General features: G+C 46.0%; 1 protein-coding gene across 1 annotated transcript in view; it reads right to left on the bottom strand.

Annotated features, from left to right (window-relative positions):
* Window positions 1-11,623: 11,623 nt before the first annotated feature.
* LOC122012054 (wall-associated receptor kinase 2-like) overlaps window positions 11,624-20,983 on the bottom strand; it is a 28,694-nt gene continuing 19,334 nt past the window's right edge. The window contains exons 4-5 of the mRNA XM_042568514.1: window positions 13,329-13,484; window positions 11,624-13,107 (exon numbers count right to left, since the gene is read on the bottom strand). Of these exons, the coding sequence (XP_042424448.1) occupies window positions 11,876-13,107; window positions 13,329-13,484 (1,388 nt within the window). The 3' untranslated portion in view covers window positions 11,624-11,875. The remainder of the gene's footprint in view (window positions 13,108-13,328; window positions 13,485-20,983) is intronic.

Raw genomic sequence — 20,983 nt, 5'->3', positions numbered from 1 at the left:
ATAATCGCCGGGCGTCCAGAGAACGGTCACGACCGTCCGCTTGGGAAGAGGAGAATCGAAGCAATATTGCCAGAGGCGAGATCAACGTTATTGCGGGTGGGCCGACCGGAGGAGACTCCAATCGAGCCAGAAAGGCGGGCGTCCGGCAGCTGCAGATCCACGCAGTCGGCTGTAGCCAAGAGCGGGCAAGTGGACCGGAAATCACTTTCGGGCCCGGAGACTTAGAAGGAGTCGAAGTGCCCCACGACGACGCGCTGCTCATTAAAGCGGTAATAGCAAATTACACTATTCACCGCATATTTGTTGACACAGGGAGCTCGGTCAACATCATATTCAAGAAGGCTTTCGATCAACTGCAAATTGATCGAGCCGAGCTGCTTCCCATGACAACCCCGCTCTACGGGTTTACGGGTAACGAAGTCCAGCCGGTCGGACAGATCCGGCTGGCTACCTCGCTGGGAGAGGAGCCGCTCAGGAGGACCAGGACAATAAATTTTGTGGTGGTCGATTCTCCCTCGTCCTACAATGTCATTTTGGGCCGACCAGCGCTCGGCGAATTCCGAGCAGTCATCTCAACCTTCCACCAGAAGATGAAGTTCCCCGTCGAATACAAGGTGGGAGAGGTACGGGGAGATCAGTTAGCAGCTCGGCGGTGTTACATAGAGATGGTCCGAGCAGAATCCAACTCCGCTCGGAAGGCGCCTCGAATCGAGGTAAATGCTATCACTGAAAAGCCACCCGCCTTAATTTACGAGGAAAAAGAGGAGGTGCAGATTCATCCGACCCGATCGGAGGCCACGACTTTTGTTGCCTCTGATCTGGAGGAGAGGCAGAAGGAGGAGCTGATCCAATGCCTCCGGCGAAATCATGATGTATTCGTCTGGTCAACACATGAATTGCCTGGAATCTCGCCGAGCATAGCACAGCATGAGTTGCATGTTCGACCGGACGCTCGGCCGATAAAGCAGAGAAAAAGAGATTTCAGCGCCGAGCAGAACTCCATCATCCGAGCGGAGGTCGAGAAACTACTGGAGGCCGGCCACATACGAGAAGTGCAGTTCCCGAGCTGGCTGGCTAACATAGTATTAGTCTCCAAGCCGGGCGGCAAGTGGAGAGTCTGCATCGACTTTCGAGACTTAAACAAAGCATGCCCCAAGGACTTCTATCCTCTGCCCCGGATAGATCAGCTGGTGGACTCTACGGCAGGCTGCGACTTAATTTGCATGCTTGACGCCTATCAAGGATATCATCAAGTGCCGAAAGTAAGCTTCGTAACAGCCGACGACACATATTGCTATAATGTGATGCCGTTCGGATTGAAGAATGCCGGGGCCACCTATCAACGCTTGATGAACAAAGTGTTCAGGGAGCAGATCGGGCGGAATCTGGAAGTCTATGTGGACGACATTCTTATCAAATCCGTCCGAGCGGCCGATCTCTTCAAGGACATGGAAGAAACCTTCCGAACGCTACGCAAATATGGAGTCAAGTTAAATCCCCAGAAGTGCTTGTTCGGAGCAAAAGGGGGGCGTTTCTTGGGATATATAGTGACCGAGCGGGGAATTGAAGCCAATCCCAGCAAGGTGAAAGCTCTGCAAGACATGCCGCCTCCAAGGAATACAAGGGAAGTGCAACGGTTGACCGGTCGGATAACTGCTTTGTCCAGATTCATCTCCAAAACCGCCGACCGGAGCTTACCATTCTTCAAGATCCTGCGCAAGGCTACTAAGTTCCAGTGGGATGAAGAATGTGACCGAGCATTTGAAGAATTGAAAACATATCTAAATTCTCTGCCTGTACTTGCCAAGCCGATCGGGGGTGAGTCACTTTATATGTATCTGTCGTCAACTGAGCATGCTGTAGGCTCGGCACTTGTGAGGGCGAGCGGCGAAGAGCAGCCGGTGTATTTTCTAAGCCACATTTTAAAAGATGCTGAATCTCGTTACACCGGGCTAGAGAAGTTGGCCTTTGCTTTGGTTCTAGCCGCTCGGCGCCTTCGACCATATTTCTTGGCTCACACCATCATCATTCGGACGAACAGCCCACTAGGAAGAGTGCTGTTGAATCCAGAAGCGTCCGGACGGCTCATCAAGTGGACGACAGAACTAAGTGAATTTGACATCCAATATCAACCCCGCTCGGCGATCAAAGCGCAATCCTTGGCTGATTTTGTGACCGAAGTGCAGAGGCCAGAGCCGGAAGCTCTGTGGAGAATATATGTGGATGGGTCTTCCACTCGGCTCGGAAGTGGAATTGGAATATTGCTGCTCTCACCTCAAGAAGAAAAGATGCACCTATCCGTCCGACTGGATTACAAAGCCACCAACAATGAAGCAGCCTCATAGCCGGATTGCGGGCAGCACGGCATGTGGGAGCCGGTCGGGTGACACTCTATTCGGATTCACAGTTGGCCGCTCAGCAACTTTCTGGTACCTTCGAAATCAACAGCGTTCGGCTTAAGCTCTACGCTGAAGCCTTTGAAAAACTCAAAGCCACTTTCCGAGAGGTCCTTATTCAAAAGATTCCCCTAACGGAGAACCAGGCAGCCGATGAGTTGGCCAAACTAGCAAGTTCTATAACGCCGGTCGCCATTCAGCAATTGAAAAATATCTGGTGGCGCACGTCGACCGGATGGAAGGCCTCACATTTCCAAGCGACTGGAGAACACCCATCATAGAGTTCCTCCGCTCGGGAGCCACACCGGCCGATCGGGATGAAGCCCAGCTGCTCAGGAGGAGGGCCGGTCGGTTCACACTCATCGGCGATCAGCTCTACAAGAATGCTCTCTCTCGCCCGTTGTTGAAGTGTGTGAGCTCGGAAGATTCGGCTTACATCCTCCAAGAGGTACATCAAGGATCGTGCGGAGGACATCCGGGCGGACGATCACTAGCCAAGAAGATTTTGCTAGCTGGATACTTTTGGCCGACCTTACAAATAGATGCCGCTCGGACAGTATCTACATGCCTTTCGTGCCAGAAGTATCACAATTTCTCCCACCGACCGGCAGAGGAGATGAAGGCATCAACCGTCTCATGTCCGTTCGATCAATGGGGAATGGATATCGTGGGTCCATTTCCGATGGCGACCGGGCAAAGGAAATTTTTGCTGGTGGCGGTCGATTATTTCTCCAAGTGAGTGGAGGCCGAGCCACTAGCCAGGATCACCGAGCAGATGGTCAAGAAATTCATCTGGCAATACATCATATGTAGGTTCGGTATACCTCGCCGATTGGTTTCCGATAACGGGCGGCAATTCACAGGGAAAGTGCTGGAAGATTGGTGCAAAAGCTACGGCATCGAGCAACGCTTCACGTCCGTGGCTTACCCCCAAAGCAACGGTCAAGCCGAAGTAGCCAACCGGGAAATTCTCCGTATTCTGCGCGCTCGGCTCGACCACGTGGGAGGACGTTGGCCGGATGAAGTGTCGGGCATTTTATGGGCCATCCGAACAACTCCTAAGGAAGGAACGGGCGTTACACCTTTTCATCTAGTATACGGCGGTGAAGCTGTCATTCCGGTTGAAGTCGACGTCGAGTCCGTCCGGGTCCAGTGTTATGATGAAGGCAACGCCGAGCGGAGAAATATGGAGCTGGATTTGGTTGACGAAGAGCGTGCCAAGGAATCCGTTCGGCTGATGGCATACCGTCAACGGATGAAGCAAAACTACAACCGGCGTGTCATTCCCCGATCATTCCAGGTCGGCGACCTTGTCTGGAAGAAAGTCAAGCCGGTCGGCGACGTCGGCAAGCTTGAGGCTCCGTGGGCAGGTCCCTTTAAAATCATCGAAAAGCTCCGCTCGGGCGCGTATTATTTGGAGGATGAGGACGGTCGGCAGCTAGATAGGCCGTGGAGCGCAAACCACCTCCAGCCTTACCGGGCGGGATGAAAGGTGTACCACTGTAAATCATCCTGTGTATTTTTTTCGACTGAATACTTGAAATGCAGAAATGAAAAATCAAAAGAACAAATATAAGGCATCGTCATCAAGGAACGAAGGCCTCGCGCCGCTCGGCCGGTGGTAAATGGGTCGAGCCAAGCGCTCGAGGAATGAAGGCCCCGTATCGTCCGGTCGGAGGTACTTGCGATGCAGGAAGTAGAAAGATGAAAGCACATTGAGTATTCTCTGCTGAAAGGAGGCCAAGGTCGCTCGACCTGGTAAGGAGTTAGCCTTAAAGGCCGTCTAGCCCAGACGTTAAACCGTAGAGCCGCGCCGACCGGCTATAAATAACCGCGCCATCGAGCACCGACGTTAAAAATCGAGAGACGAGCCGGCGTCTATAAATCCCCGAGCGGAAGATCGACGAGCACCGTCGTTAAACATCGAGAGCCGCGCCGACCGGCTATAAATAACCGCGCCGTCGAGCACCGACGTTAAAAATCGAGAGACGAGCCGGCGTCTATAAATCCCCGAGCGGAAGATCGACGAGCACCGTCGTAAAACATCGAGAGCCGCGCCGACCGGCTATAAATAACCGCGCCGTCGAGCACCGACGTTAAAAATCGAGAGACGAGCCGGCGTCTATAAATCCCCGAGCGGAAGATCGACGAGCACCGTCGTTAAACATCGAGAGCCGCGCCGATCGGCTATAAATAACCGCGCCGTCGAGCACCGACGTTAAAAATCGAGAGACGAGCCGGCGTCTATAAATCCCCGAGCGGAAGATCGACGAGCACCGTCGTTAAAGATCGAGAGCCGCGCCGACCGGCTATAAATAACCGCGTCGTCGAGCACCGACGTTAAAAATCGAGAGACGAGCCGGCGTCTATAAATCCCCGAGCGGAAGACCGACGAGCACCGTCGTTAAAGATCGAGAGCCGCGCCGATCGGCTATAAATAATCGCGCCGACGAGCACCGTCGTTAAACATCGAGAGCCGCGCCAATCGGCTATAAACATCCGCGCCGACGAGCACCGTCGTTAAACATCGAGAGCCGCGCCGATCGGCTATAAACATCCGCGCCGACGAGCACCGTCGTTAAACATCGAGAGCCGCGCCGATCGGCTATAAACATCCGCGCCGACGAGCACCGTCGTTAAAGATCGAGAGCCGCGCCGATCGGCTATAAACATCCGTACCGACGAGCACCATCGTTAAAGATCGAGAGCCGCGCCGATCGGCTATAAACATCAGCGCCGACGAGCACCGTCGTTAAAGATCGAGAGCCGCGCCGACCGGCTATAAATAACCGCGCCGTCGAGCACCGACGTTAAACATCGAGTCGGTCCGGCGACTATAATACCCCAGGCGGATGAACGAATATCAGAATAAGAAACCGCGGAAACTACGAATATTAAAACATTCAGGCCCGATCGGGGGTTGGTCCTTTGATACTTGGCGTTAGCTGAATTCACGTAAGCCAGTTACGTGCAGCGCGAGTAGTCTTCCCCGCTCGAAATTTGTTTAACGGATTAAGCCGATCGGCCGCGTGACGGAGAACGCTTAAGAGCATGACTGACTCTAAGCATAAACGTTAAGCAAACAGAAGAATATTATAGATAATGAGTACGAAGACAAAGGCAAAGGAGCTGCGTTTCATTAGAAGAAAAATTATGCCGACCGGCACATACAAAAAGTTTACATCCGCTGAGCGGATGAAATACAGGAAGTACTTAAAAAGGAACCCGCATCACTCCGGATCCTCAAAATTAAAGAAAGCGTCCGGGATGTCGTCAATCATGGCCGCCAGATCAGGAGGGGGAATGCTCAGGTCAGCAGGAAGGTGCCCCCCCTTCTTAAAATATGCCATTGTGACCTTGACCGCCTCGAGGAAAGTTGAGGAGACGTTGCCACCGAATTTTGTGCCGAACTGCTCCGAGCGGAGGTATTCTTGGCGAGCTGCTGCTAGGCGACTTGACTCTCCCTCCTTATATTGTCTGAGCGCCGCCCGGGAGGCAATCAGCGAATCTTGAAGAACTTTCTGGTCCACCTCCGCTTTGGTGCGTTCAGCTGAGCGCCCATCCCGTTCGGCAGCTAGTTGGGCTTCCAGATTCTTAGACTGCTGATCTAGGGCTCAGACTTCAACTTTCATTTTGTCCAGATCAGCAATCGCCTGCTTCTTCCGGGCAGTAGCGCGTTTGGCATCCGCTTCGCACTTCTTGACTTGGCCCTCTAGCCGAGCTACCTCTGTAGCCAGTTCGGCGGACTTCTTCTGTTCGGCCTCAAGGGTTTGTTTCTCCCGCTCGGCCGATGGACCCCCTGACACTTGGAGTTTCTCCAGGAGATCCTCCAGCTCGGCTAGCCGATGGCTAGTGGCGATTTTCTCAGCCCAGCGCTGTAAGGGAAATAATAAAATGAGGAACCGGACAGTAGCATAGCACAGAAAGAAAAATGAATTTACCTGAGTGGCCTGCTGCATGTTGTTATCGCCGAGCTGCTTAGGCGTCATGAGGGCCACTTGAATCTGGGCGTCCTCGAAGAGCTTGGCGAGCGGACCCGTCAAGGTTATTTCGTGAACAGGGCTCGAGGGCCGATCGGCAGACAGTAAATATTCCTCCGATGGGAATCGGAGGGTAGTCTTGATGGTCGGATGGCCGGACAGTGCTTCTTCAGTCGCGGCCGCCTGATGCGAGGACTCCCCCATGGTGGAAGTTTCGCCCAACCGACGTAAGCGACGATGAGTCCGGGGAGGAGAGCCGGAGGGCTGTGCGGTAGGCGAAGCCACGGGGGTCCCGATCTGTGATGGCGTGCAAGCAGGCGAAGTTACGCCGATCGGCGACTGTGGTGCCCCCTCTTGGGTCGGTGGAAGGCTGGAGTCTCTTCGACGTTTCCGCCGAACCTCCAATGGTGGATCTCCGACCTGGGGGACGCCCAGCTCGGCGGGGGCTGAAGAAACAGGATCCTCCTCAACCTCCGTTGAAGCGGATGGGGCAGCTTCTGTTTCAGGGGCGGACTGCGCCCCCCCCCCCCCCTCTCCTGCATCTGCCGGGCGGCTGGGGATGAGACCCCGCTCGGCGAGCTCTTTTTTGGTGGCTGCTTCAATTTCCACAGACTTTAATTTCAAATGAGCGGTAGCCTTAGAGCGCCACATGACTTCAGCTGCAGTAAAAGAAATTAAAATCAATTAGACAAAAAAGACTAAGAGTAAAGAATCCTTACTCATGCGGAAGGGGAGATTCGCCCGAACGGGAGACAATCCGAAAATATACAACACCCCCTTGAGAAGCAACTGGTCGATCTTGTACCGCTGACTGGACAACCAGTTCGCCGCATGAAGGTAAGCCGGGTTGCTTCTGAATTTGCCGAGCTCCGGCTGAATCGGCACAGCGGTCTGCCATTTGGTTCGGAATGCTGGCCGCTCGGGAAGTCGGATGTAGAAAAACTCCTTCCAGTGTTTGTTGGAGGTCGGCATATTATCAAAAAATCTAAAGCCTATTCTACTTTGGAAGATAAAAGTGCCCGGCTCGGATTATTTAGGGTAGAAAAAGAAGTGGAATATTTTGGGGTCAAGAGGGATACTGTGCAACTTAAAGAGGACGACTACCCCGCTCAGCAGCCTAAAGGAATTCGGCACAAGTTGGCCGAGCGGGATGCGAAAATAGTTACAAACCTCTAAAATAAAGGGATGGGTAGGAAATCTAAGGCCGCCCTGGAATTGGTCTAGAAAAAAACAAATGGTGCCGATCGGGGGGTCATGGGGCCGGTCAGTCGGGTCGGCTACAACTATTTCATAGTTATCGGGAATCCCATACGTCCGAGCAAGGCGCCGAGCACCCTCCTCATCAAACCGACTCTCCATGGTCAGATACCAAGGGCCATGAACACCAACAGCGGGTTCGGAGGAGCTTGCCATCTCGAAGAAGCAAAAAGATAGCGAGGAATCGAAGGAATGGGAGCAAAAGAGGCAAAACAAGTTGGGAAGACCTTGTAAACGAAGGGAGAAGACTCACTGAGAAGGAAACGGACGGAAAGGATCACCGGTGAGATGGTAGCCGCCGAAAAACAAGAACTGGATCGTCGGAGGTCACGGCAGAGGAAGAAGCAGAGGGCAACGCACAAGCGAATATGCGGCGAAGAAAGGAGACGGAGGCTTTATACGGCTGAGGTCGGTCGGCCTCCGCCGTCAGATCCAGGTCACGACAGACAAGGACGCCATCGGGCCGTCCATTTTAAACGGGGGCGTCCCATCGTAAGTGACGCCGCCGCCACACAATGGACGACACGTGGCGCTCTGTCACCAAGCGCAATTAATGCGCCCATACCGCGCACGCTTCGCCTTAATGAAGAGGATTTGCGTGATTTTCGAGAAGATTTAGACAAGCAAACATCCACGTTGAGCGACAAGACAACCATAACTAAGAGCCGAGCGACTGAATTTGGCAAAAGGGCCGAACGACCCCAGGGATATTATGAGCGACTGAAAGGCGGCGACCGCCCGCTCGGACACATAGTCCAGTCAGTCGGACTCACTGCCTCCTTCGACTAGACTTCAAGGGAAGGCAAGTGATCCGGCGGTAAGAATAGGGGGCCCACCCTCTGAAGGGTCCCAGCCTAAGGACGGATGGAAGGCTGGTCAAGCGGGTAATGGTCCGAGCGGAGCTAGAGATAACCCATCCATGGGCTTGGGTTTCCGACGCCAAGGCAGGAGGATCGAAGGGCCGAGCGGGAGCCCGATCGGCTGGGACCGAAGGGCCGAGCGGGTGGTCCGTTCGGCCAAGATAAGGGCGAGGGTACAAAGGTAGCCGAGCGGCCTATGCGCTTGTCTCGGGATATGGGATGTCAGAGAAGGCATGTCTGATGATTAGGCCGTACACAAGATTGCACGATGGAAGATCTCGCCGTCACATCAGGGAGAGGTGGATACAGTAGCAGTATGGCCTCATATATGCTCTTCTGACAGGCCCATACTTGGGTATGGTCTAAAGCAGATGACTGCTTCGATTGACGTGCCTGGGCTCTTTCGATAGTTCTATATAAGGCCTCCATTTCTTCACCGGAGGTACGCGCGTCTGGATCTCTGAAGCCACTTCTTTGCTATTTCCTCGCCTGACTTGAGCGTCGGAGGGCCGTCGCCGGGACACCCCTCCCGGCTCGGTTTTGTTGCAGGTTCGCCGGAGCATCTGAGGATCTAGTAGGGAGCGCCACGTCCCCAGCGTTCGTTGACCACTGGTTCGGACAGGATCAGAGGAGAAGAATAATAGAGTCGTTTTTTTTTTTAAGGCACCTCTACCCCCTCTTTTATAATCATTGGTCTTGACAAATAAGGAAATTTTAATAAAAACTTCCTTAATTCTTTTGCCATGAAAAGGAAAATTTTAATTAATTAAAATTTAATTCCTTTTCTCAATTAGGCCGGCCACTTATTTCCCCAAAACAAGGAGAGTTTTAATTAAAACTTCCTAATTTGTTTCCGAAAATTTATAAAAAATTTCTCCAATAATTTTTCCCTTCACGGTGGATTATAAAAAAGAAATTTTATAAATTAAAATATTTCTTTTAAACATGTGGATAGTTTCCAAAAAGTAAAGTTATCTCTAAAATTAAAATCTCCTTTCAATCTACAAATAAGGAAAGATATCAAATCTTTTCTTAATCTTTTGTAGAAATTAATAAAAGAGATTATTTAATTTTTAAACTCTCTTTTAAATCATGAACATGATTAAAAAAGGAAAGTTTTCTCAAAATTAAAATTTCCTTTCAATCTACAAATAAGGAAAGATTTCAAATCTTTTCTTAATCTTTTGTAGAAAGCTATAAAAGGAAATATTTAAATTTTAAACTCTCTTTTAAAACCATGATATCCACATAAGAAATAATTTTAATTTAAAAATAAATTCCATTTTAATATGGCCGGCCAATCAAGCTTGGGCTCCAAGCTATGGGTGACCAATTAACTTGGCTCAACCTTTGGGTCTTGGCCAGCCCTAGCTTGGGTTCCAAGCTAGCTTGGCCGACCACTAAAGAGTGGGTAAGAAGGTGGATATGTGATGAGTATAAATCTCTATATACAAGAGGCTACGATAGGGACCGAGAGGAGGAATTGGTTTTGGTCTCCCGATGAAATTAAGCTTCCCGTGTTCGCCCCGAACACACAAATTAACTTCATCAATAATAATTCATACCACTAAAGAATTATTATTGAACTACCGCACCAATCCCAAATTACATTTTTGGGCTCCTTCTTATTATGAGTGTGTTAGTCTCCCTGTGTTTAAGATGTCGAATGCCCACTAATTAAATGAGTTACTGACAACTCACTTAATTAATATCTTAGTCCAAGAGTAGTACCACTCAATCTTATCGTCATGTCGGACTAAGTCCACCTGCAGGGTTTAACATGACAATCCTTATGAGCTCCTCTTGGGGACGTTATCAACCTAGATCATTAGGACACAGTTTCCTTCTATAATCAACAACACACACTATAAGTGATATCATTTCACAACTTATCGGGCTTATTGATTTATCGAACTAAATCTCACCCATTGATAAATTAAAGAAATAAATATCAAATATATGTGCTTGTTATTATATTAGGATTAAGAGCACACACTTCCATAATAACTGAGGTCTTTGTTCTTTTATAAAGTCAGTATAAAAAGAAACGACCTCTAATGCTCCTACTCAATACACTCTAAGTGTACTAGTGTAATTATATAGTTAAAATAAACTAATATCTAATTACACTACGACCTTCCAATGGTTTGTTCCTTTTCATTTTGGTCGTGAGCTACTGTTTATGATTTATAAGGTGCTGATAATATGATCCTCTGTGTGTGACACAACACACCATGTTATCTACAATATAAATTAATTGAACAATCTACATTTATCATAAATGTAGACATTTGACCAATGTGATTCTTATTTCTAGATAAATGTTTATTCCAAAAGATAGGCTTTTAGTATACATCCTAACAAGGTAGATGGGCCCTGTTGTATGCCGATCGACCATCACTTGGGGGTACCTACCAACCCAACCTTGGGGCTTACCTTTAACGACTCAATCATCACTTAGTCACTTGATCATAAAGAATTAAACAAAATGCGCAACCGACCCTCATCCCGGACCTGCTGAAGTCGCAAGTCGGATGCTTGGCTAGCAGGACACCTGCCTACCCCAGGTTGAGACCCAAGGTTCAGCAGAGCGGGAGACCCGATCAGCCGCTCACATCTGTCTGGCCATGCGACCCATTTGGGCAGGCCCACCCATTGTTGACTTATTCTTGACTTTGACCGTCATGTTCGTCAGTCTTCTCAATTATTGGAGGGTCCGTATTTATTGTTGCATCAACATGTAATTCAGTTTTTCATGAGCGGATGAAACATATTGAAATTGATTGTCACATTTCTCGTCATTATTTTTAGATTGACACCACTACATTATCTTTGTTCTTTCAAATCTATAAATTGCTAATATGTTTATCAAGACACATTTCGCTCCACGTTTTCTTTTCTTATCTAATAAATTTTCAATTCTTCTAGCTATATATTGTGAGTTTGAGGGGATGTTAAATTATATTTATTTATTTACAGTTTTTATAATTTATGGATTCTGAATAGCTATACTGACTTAAACCTAATAAGATATTAATTACTATCCCAGAAAAGATAAGTAATGGGGTATGAATTTGTAAACCTCCTAGGCCAATATAAATACCGATCTGCTATATGTAAAAGAGTAGCATTCATGAAGTTAATACCGATCATTACATTAAGCAAACACAAACTTTGACATAATAAATTGTAGCATACACACTCCAACTTTAGTTTATGATGCATCCTACTTTCTCCGTAGACAGAGAAATTGTTCTGGAAGAAATTCACATGTCATGGTAAGCATCCTCGCACAACAGATTAACTATAATGATAGTTTGCAGAGCATTCCAGCTGGTTTAGACAACAAGCAGTACAGACATGATGCTTTGAGAAAGCAAACTCATCGAGGCGAGTATGGTCGTTGGTGCATCATCTCTTTCTCTGAGCTGTAACTAGTAGAAGTACCTTGATTTCTTTGGTCCACCAATTCTGTTGAAGGATCAAATGCATCACTTAGGTTTGTCTCAGTTCCTTCATTGTCTTCTGCAAAAGAAGGTAGCCTCTTTTTCGTCATTCTTATCCTTCTCAGCCCTTGCAATTTGTACTCAACTTCTTTCATCGTAGGTCTCTCCGCTCCCTTCAACCTCAAACACATTTCTATCATCTGCATTATTTCCAAAAGCTCTTCTTTGTTTCCTTCTTTCAAAACACGATCCTCCACAACATCAAGAGCATGGTTTTCTCTCATTGCTTGAAGAAACTGCTTTGATAGGTTCACCTCATCACCATGCTCGTTTGAGTAAATAGGAGCTTTTCCTGTCAAAAGTTCTAGGAGAATGACTCCAAAACTATAGACATCGCTCTTTTCTGTCAACTCACTTGTTTGATAATACTCAGGATCCAAGTATCCGAAGGTGCCTTGTACAGCAGTGACTACATAATTTTGATCAAGTGGAATAAATCTTGAAGCTCCAAAATCAGATACTTTCGCAACCAAATTATCATCTAGAAGAATATTTGACGATTTAACATCTCTATGAAAAATAGACATAGAAACATCTGAGTGTAAGTAGGCAAGTGAGCCCGCAACTTCTATAGCAATCCTCAAGCTATCATCCCATGATAATTTAGATTGTCCATTGGGAACATGGAGATGATGTGATAGGGTGTCATTTGAAATAAATTCATAGATCAGTAAGGGGATTTCAGTCTCTAGGCAACATCCAAAAAGCTTTAATATGTGCCTATGATTAATTTGAGAAAGAATTGCTACCTCATTAATGAATTGCTCTATCTCACTTTTTTTCAAATTTGTGGATTTTTTTATGGCAACAACTCGTTGATCTGATAAAATTCCTTTGTAAACTACCCCATGCCCTCCACGACCAATCATGCGAGTTTCATCAAAATTGTTTGTTGCTTTTTCTATCTCTTCCAGTGGAAATAATTTAGTTCTCTCAGCATCATGTTCGCTTGTAGAGATCAGTTGTTGCAGCAATAAACCATGATTCTGGTGAAAGTTCTTTTCTCTTATTTGCTTTTGCATTCTTTCCTTCCATTTCTTTTTTAGGATGACCAACATTACACACAAGATTAGTAGGCACACATTGCCTGCAGCAGCGATGATGAGAGCTGTACCATATACAAGAAAATTATTTCGTGTTGGTGATACCTATTATGAACTACATGTTATAACACAGTCAACCTTTGTATCTTTTAATAGTGTTATGCTAACTTTTAGTAGCGTTGTACTTTTGTTTTTATTTTTCTTTTTTGGCACAATTGATTTAATCACATAGTCTATATATGTTTAACCAAACCTAACATCTCATTCTCAAGTTTCAAGGACTTACCTAGCATAAGAGTTCTCTTCTTGGTATGAGGGATGCAGCCTCCGATCTTTGGATCACCATATGTTCCAGGTTTACATGTGCAATTGTAACTACCCTCTGTATTTGTACAAGTTCCCATGCAATTATATTCCTTAGGATTTTGGCACTCATCGATATCTAAAGAATAACAAAAACATAGGTGAGATAATTATGCACACCAATACCATAAAAAATAGAGGGACCTGTAATCAAAGTGATTTTACATGAAACCAATTAATAAAACTTATTTGGCAATAGAGTTATAATTTATGTTTTGCACTTGTAGCTATTTTTTCCCCAAAAGTTTACAGAAATTTGAAGATAGAAGCCTTATTTAGCTAGAAAAATTTTACTCACCTTGTCTAGTTAAGACATCAAAATCTCTTCTAAACCTTTTTTTAAATGGTGGATGAAATCCCTCAACCCTATGCTGTAGATTTTGAACCTAAGTATTAAAGTTTCTAGATTGCAATATATATGTTGAGAATGGTCATATGTACTTATATTCTAGTGAATTGATGTAGTTGATGAGCAAGAAAATAAATGTAATTCGTCTTCCTTTTGATATTTTTTGTTACCATATTCTGCTTCTTTCCACCTTTCTTTCTGGTTATTTCTTTGTTTGGATAAAATGTTGTTGGTTTTTGTTTGTCAATCTTGTTTCTTGGTTTATAATTTACTTGAATATTATAAAGAATGCCCTTATTTATGTAATGCACTTGTAGTAGAGTATTTTATGGTCCTAATTGCATAGTTCAAATTGAGTTGTACTCAGAGATCATTTTCCTGCAGTTTCTTCAAGTAATGATAATGCTGCAAAAGTCAAGTTTGATGGAGTAGAAAGAGTATTAGAGACGAATGAAAATAATTGTTTTTCATAAAATTTAAATGATAATTATTTTTTCATAAAATAATTGATTTTATTTTCTATAAAAGTTGTGCGATTTTAAAGACATTTGTAATTGTCTCAATAAAAAGTTTTAGAGACAAATAATTAATTATCTTTAAAAGTGAATATATTTTAGAGACGGTTATAATTATTTATAAAGTTTTTTAGTAATGATTAAATAATTATTTCTATGAATTATTAACTTCTTAAGACAATTATAATTATTTTATAATTGTAATTGTGTGTATCTATTTTAAGGAATTATCTTTAGTAAATTACCAAATCAGGTAGATGAAATTTCGAAATTCTCAAATCATGTACCTAAGTTTTAAATTTACTAATTTGTGTATCCCTTCACATTTATTCTCATAGATTGTTACAGTGTGACAATCAAATCAGGATATTGTTCAGGAATACAATAAGGTCCTTAATCGATTGCTACATTGTAGCAATTGATTAAAAAAATTATTTTATATTTAAAAAATTATTGCTCTCAAAAGAATATGTCAAATTGATATTTGTATATGTATGGATATAATCAGGAGAACTAGACGAACATATAAGATTTGGTTTTATGTCATTTAGAGCTTTCTAGGTCCATTAGTCAGTTTCGACTGAAATCAACTGATAGATCTGGAGAACTTAAAATGACATGGAGCCATATCTTATTTGTTCGTTTGTTCTCTTGATTATATTTATGTCCTCAAATATCAATTTGATACACTATATTAATAGCAATGATTTTTTGAATACGAATTAGATTTTTTAAATATATTCATGTTTACAAAATCACTGCTCTCATATTGTGTGTCGAAATGATGTTTGAGGGAATGTGTCTCATGTGGTCAAAAGTGGTGCTGAGTTGTCAGTTAAAGTCAATGTGAGTTAGACATGACCTAAAGAGTTTCGGACCCAACCTATATGAGATTCGGGTATGATCGAACTGACTTGGCACACACATTCCAAAGATTCGTGTCTGATCAAGGGCAAGTCATATATTATGTCTCGGGCTCAACCGTCGATATTGCCCTCGGCTCAGTCTCAGATCCCGGCATCCTCCATGTTTTGGTCGTCGACATCGCTCCCGGCTCAGCTTCAGATTCTAACATCATCCAGATCTCAATCATAGATCCCGATACCACCTGGCCTTGTCTCGGTTTGTCATTTACATCCTCCATGTCTCGACCTCAGCTACTGTCATCGCCTCATCTAACCTAAGATCTTGACATCATTCAAGCTTCAGTCTCAATCGCTCGCGTCGTCCATCCTTCGACCTCAACTTCGTTTACTCTTAAGGTCACTCTACATCATCGTCATTTCCTCATCTCCTTAACCTCGGATCAGGCTCATACCCTACGTGGCCTGCTATAATCATCTCCTTAACGAGATCATTTCTCCGTAAATATTCCAGAACATGTGGCACCGGATGAATGGAGAAATAGTTAAGGAGTTATCAGATCTGGTCCCCTCACTTGTGTATTCGAGAATGATGAAAGAGAACGCAACGCCACATCTGACATGGATATGCTCTTTTTCCAACTATATAAACATTAGAGAAGGCAATTGCAAAGGATTCCCTATTCTGAACTCCCCCTTTGACTCCATTAGGTCTTGTCCTTCTTCTCTATCTTCTTCCTTCGACTTTCATACCTCAAGCAAATCCTAACTTGAGCGTCGGAGTGACATGCCAGGATCTCCTCGACGCTAGTCTAACTCTCTATTGAAGTGCATTTCAAGTTCTCATCCTCTTCACCAATGACCTCCGGAGACTGATGGCTTGACCATCTATGGTATTTGGAGGCGGGTACCTTGACTTATCTTTTAGATATGTCATTTGATATACATAGTAATTTTTAACAAGTAGTAATGATTATGTTTTATATCTGCATCAGTTTGTCACTACCAGATATCTGTTACATGCTTGCTTTGCTTACCTGTTTTGCATTTCATTTTAGTACCCACCTGATTATATATGCTTATAAAGGTAGTGACATAGCCATGTCTTATTATGTTTAGGACCTAGGTTTTTATACCTTATCTGATCTGTGTACCTAGACTATTGATTGGATCTATTTATCCTATGGTACACATTATGTAGAGATGGATAGGATCAAGATATTTTCATGCTTAGTGTCATGCACCATCTCGCATGATTGCATGTTGTGCGATAGTCGGCTCCATTATTGTTGAGAACATCGCCAGTTACATAAATCTGCACACGCCACCACTCATGGGTTAGTGGTATGTCAGGCAGGGTGTGTGGCAGTTCTGCAGTTAGGCTCGGCTGATCCGGTGACTCAGTGTGGTAGCCGGAAGACAATTCTGCTCTGTTAGGCTCCGCTGGTCTGGAGACGCAGCGTGGTAGTCGACAGACAGTTTTGCTCTGTTTGGCTCCGTTAGTCCGCTCATGGGTAGTGTGACGTAGCATGGTAGCCGACAGAAATCCCTCCTCTGGACTAACTCAGGGAAATGAGAGCATTGAGCTCCCCCACTTATGATTTGGGGTAGGAGGATAGGTGTACTTCGACAGTATCTCGTCCACTCGGTCACTCAGGAGCAGTGATGGCAGAGTGCACGGTTGTCACAGCCCTAACCACTCGGTCTCACCATCGTGTGTGAGACGACTGACTGGCAGTAGGGGTAACCAGGACATGTCATTGGCATCATACGCATTGATGCATTTATTGCTTGTGTTTGCTGCACTTATATGCTGCATATTTGGTGGATGCATATGTTTGACATGCATACTGGATGAGGTTGAGGATGAGATGTGGGCAGCGTCGGTTACATGATGCGGATACTTGGGTTTGTACTGCTGACAGACAGATTACAGATATCACTGAGATGCACACGACATAGCGCAGGGGCGGACGTGACCAGATACATGGAGGTGGAGCGCTATGATATTGACACTTTGTTACCATCCTCATGAGCGAGTGCCTTGGAGTATGCGACGGATCTGGGTGGATGACATTGCTTGTATGTGGGCGGATGGTATAGTGATGGCATATGTGACCGGAGGTATTTAGAGAGTTTGGTGCAGTGAGAGTACACGATACTCTCACTACATGCATATGGACTTTTACAGTCCACACCCATGCGAGGATGGATGTATTTTGAGAGGTTGGTACAGTGAGAGTACATGACATGTATATGAGCTTCAAAGTCCATACCTCAGATTGCCAGCAGGATCTGACACTTCGTCAGAACCGACTGGATATCCTAGGTCATGTAGATTGTACACCTTTTCTTGATAATATATAATTTACTTTTCATCAAAAAAAAAAAAGGGTTGCATTAGCTGCAACACTGTGGGATGCCTTTGCAATTAATGAGGTAAGGTGTGCTCGCGACTTGAGGAGGATACTATATATCACCCATTAATGCGACGGAACAATGTTCCAATCATAAGGCTAATACACGATCTCACACGTTTATTAAATGTGACACCTTATCTCTAGACGATCAAGACCTGGTCAACTGTCCCATTGAAATGATGATACCTCAACTCAGCATTCTAGAAAGGTAAGTTTGGTAAGCAGACGATAATTCAGTAAAGTCTAGCAAATCAAATTACCTTCTTTTGATTAGACTTGAAGGAGAGACTTGTGGTGTGACGAAATCCTATAACCCCCATGTGTCCCATGTGGCCAAAAGTCATGTTGATTCATCAGTCAAGGTTAGTTAGACATGACCCAAAGGGGTTCGAATCCAGCCTGGATGAGATTCGGGTCTGATCGAACCTCCTTGACAAACTCATCCCAAAGATTTGAGTTTGATAAAGGGCAAGTCAGATATTATGTCTCGGCCTCAGCCGCCGACATCGCCCCTGACTCAACCTCAAATCTTGGCATCATCCAGGCATCGCCCTAGCTCAGCCTAAGATCCTGCTATTATCCAGACCTATATCCATTGTTGGCTTCAACCATCCTTCAACCTCGACTTTGTCTGCTCTCAAGGTCATTTTGCATCAACATCATTTCCTCATTTGCTCACCTTTGAATCGGGCCTGATATGGATGTATCTCAGGGGCCCTAAGGGAATTAGAGAGAGGGAGGAGGGAAATTGGGTTAATTCACTATTAGGGCTTTTAGAAGGGGGCTCGGCTTGTTGGAAAAAGGAGAAAGGGGGGGCGGGAGTTGTGTTTTTTCTTTGCTGTTGCTGCCATCTCTTCCAGAGGACCCACGAAAGCAACCAAGGAGGGAGGCCACCGCCATCGTTTTCTCCCTCGTAGCCAAGGAGGCCACTTGCTTCCTCCCTCTCACCCTCCTCTTCTTGGAGTCTTCTGTGCCGCCGCCACAAACAAGGGGGCTCCGCCGCCACCAAGGACGAGAGGAGGTTTTTCTACCGCCAACACTAGATTCTCCCGCTGGAGCCGTCGCCACGAACAGAGGAGGATTTCTGCGTTGTTACGCTTCTGCAAGTGCATAGATTTATCGTCAGTAATAAAGATTATCGATCCCATGAGGACTGGTTATAAGCACTAGTGATGACACACTTAGGATTAGCTACACTATCTATGGTTGTAAGTAATTTAAGAAAAGATATTAGAAAGCGGAAATGAGAACTAGCAACGAGAAGAAATCAACCTGGTTAATGAAGAGTTCTACGAGTTCGGTTTCATTGTGGTGGTATTGATGTATCACATTCTATCCTATACTCATTGTCCATCAGCATGTATTCGCCAGAAGCTAAAGCAACTATCCTTAAGTCCTAAACAAAGACGATCCCTATGAAATCATGTTACGGTTAACCCTATCACTAGAGCGCCTCGATAGATCACAAGGACACAACTCTAATTGATGTTATCAAAGATAGAATTAAGGAGCTTAGTTTGGTCTCTTACTTCATTGTGGAGGAGTTGCCTCTCCTTTCAAGGAAGTACCCTAGATGTCCATGAACGGATTACCCCTGTCACTAGGGCCCCTCGGGTGTACAATCTAAGGTATTTCCTCTACGAGATTGGCAATTCCTATACAATCAATCAACACGACATAGAGATCGAGTAGTCAAAATAAAGCAAGTGAAATCATCCAATGAATATAAGCATAATATGACTCTTACATCAAAACCAATCCACAATTACTCCCTCATCCCAGAACAATGACTCTACTCCATAGACGCCGGAGAAAAATCCGAAGACATGATGTATTTAAACATACAAATTCTCAAACACGAAGAGAGAAAGAAGAAGTATGCTTATCCAACGACGACAAGTGATCTTCGGATCTAATCCTTTGCTTTTGGAGTTGATGTGGTGATGAAAGATCGCTGGACCGATGTCCTGGACAGCGTGGAATGGTACCAGAGTGATTCTCCTGTTGACGGCCCACTTCCCGACTCTCCCCTCCGAGGAAAAGGGGTTAAAACCCTTTTATAGGCTAGGGTGCGGCGCGGCGAAGCGGCATGGCCATGCCCTTTCTTGGCTCTGGGTGCACTACACGGCTGTGCCAATTGGCATGGTCGTGTGATCCTGAGACTCGGCTCTGGGGGCACAGGCGTGTACTGCCTGGTTGCGGTCATGAGGGGCACAGTCGTGCAAGTATGCACGCCCATGCTCTGATCTGCCTCTGGGTTGGCCGCACGGCCGTTCAAGGGTTGCATGGTCGTGCACTTCTCCTCTCCTGTTTGGCCACACGGTCGTGCAAGGTTTGCACGGTCGAGTTCTCTCGCTCGCTCCGGTGCATCGACAATCATTGTTTTCGCTCTAAAAGTTGTTCTTGTCAATACAAAACCAAACAAAGAGCAGATATCTGTGCAAAAGAATATATATGATGAATACATGATAAAAGAGACTATCATACAAAGAATATGTATGCATAAAGCAAGTGAATGTGCGTAAAAATATGTATAAACTATCATAATATTTACGCACATCATGCGTCTCTCGCCGCCACCAGCGAGTGACGCCAGCTAGTGGCGATTGTCTTCGAGTCGTCTCCTTCCTTCCTCCAACCTTCTTGACGCAGACCTCGTCGATCAACACCGCCACCATCGTTTTCCTCTCCACGCCTGCAACCTTACACACGCCTCCACTCCTCTGCATGTAGCCATTGTCGAAGCCAACAGCTGCCTCCCACCTTTTTCTCCTCTCTCTCCCTCACCTCTCACCGGCGGGCGTCTCCGGTCGCTCCTTCTCCTCACCCACGCGACCTCGTCGCCAACGCCGTCGCCGCTTCCTCTCGCGATGCCGTAGTCATCGCCTCTCCACCTAGGACATCGCTGCCTCCGTCTCCCTTTCTCTACGTCAACACCCTCGCGAGCAGTCTCCTCTTCCCTTTCCTCTCACCGGCAGCCTAAGCGAGCAACCCAGCATCAATGTAGTCTTCAGCATTGGGGCCGCTACCACTGTCTCCTAGCGTGGGCAACCTCCAACGCCATAGCCCCTTCACCGGTTTCATTCCCTTATGGCTGCCACCTCCAGTAACCGCAGGTAGACCCATGGCTTCGGCCAACCTCACAGCATCACTGTCGCTTCCTGCATCCCCATCGTCAGATCCGATCATCCGGCGCCCTTGCCCTTAGGTCTGGCGTTGATCCAGCCCCCGATCAGTGTAGTCATGTGCTGTTGATGCGATACCACCTCCCCCGAACTACTACCATTGGGCACCTCGCTAATGTGTGCCAGTTCCGTGCCAATGTAGCGTTCCAGCCTTCGTGACGTTATTATTATATCCCGGCCTACGTGCCGCTATTATTTCCTAGTCTGCGTGCCGCTATTATCTCCCGGCCTGCATGTTGCTATTAT

Source organism: Zingiber officinale, chromosome 8A, assembly GCF_018446385.1.
Source record: "Zingiber officinale cultivar Zhangliang chromosome 8A, Zo_v1.1, whole genome shotgun sequence".
NCBI classification, from domain to species: domain Eukaryota; kingdom Viridiplantae; phylum Streptophyta; class Magnoliopsida; order Zingiberales; family Zingiberaceae; genus Zingiber; species Zingiber officinale.
The sequence above is the reverse complement of the archived record's forward strand: the minus strand, read 5'-3'. Positions and strand labels throughout refer to the sequence as shown.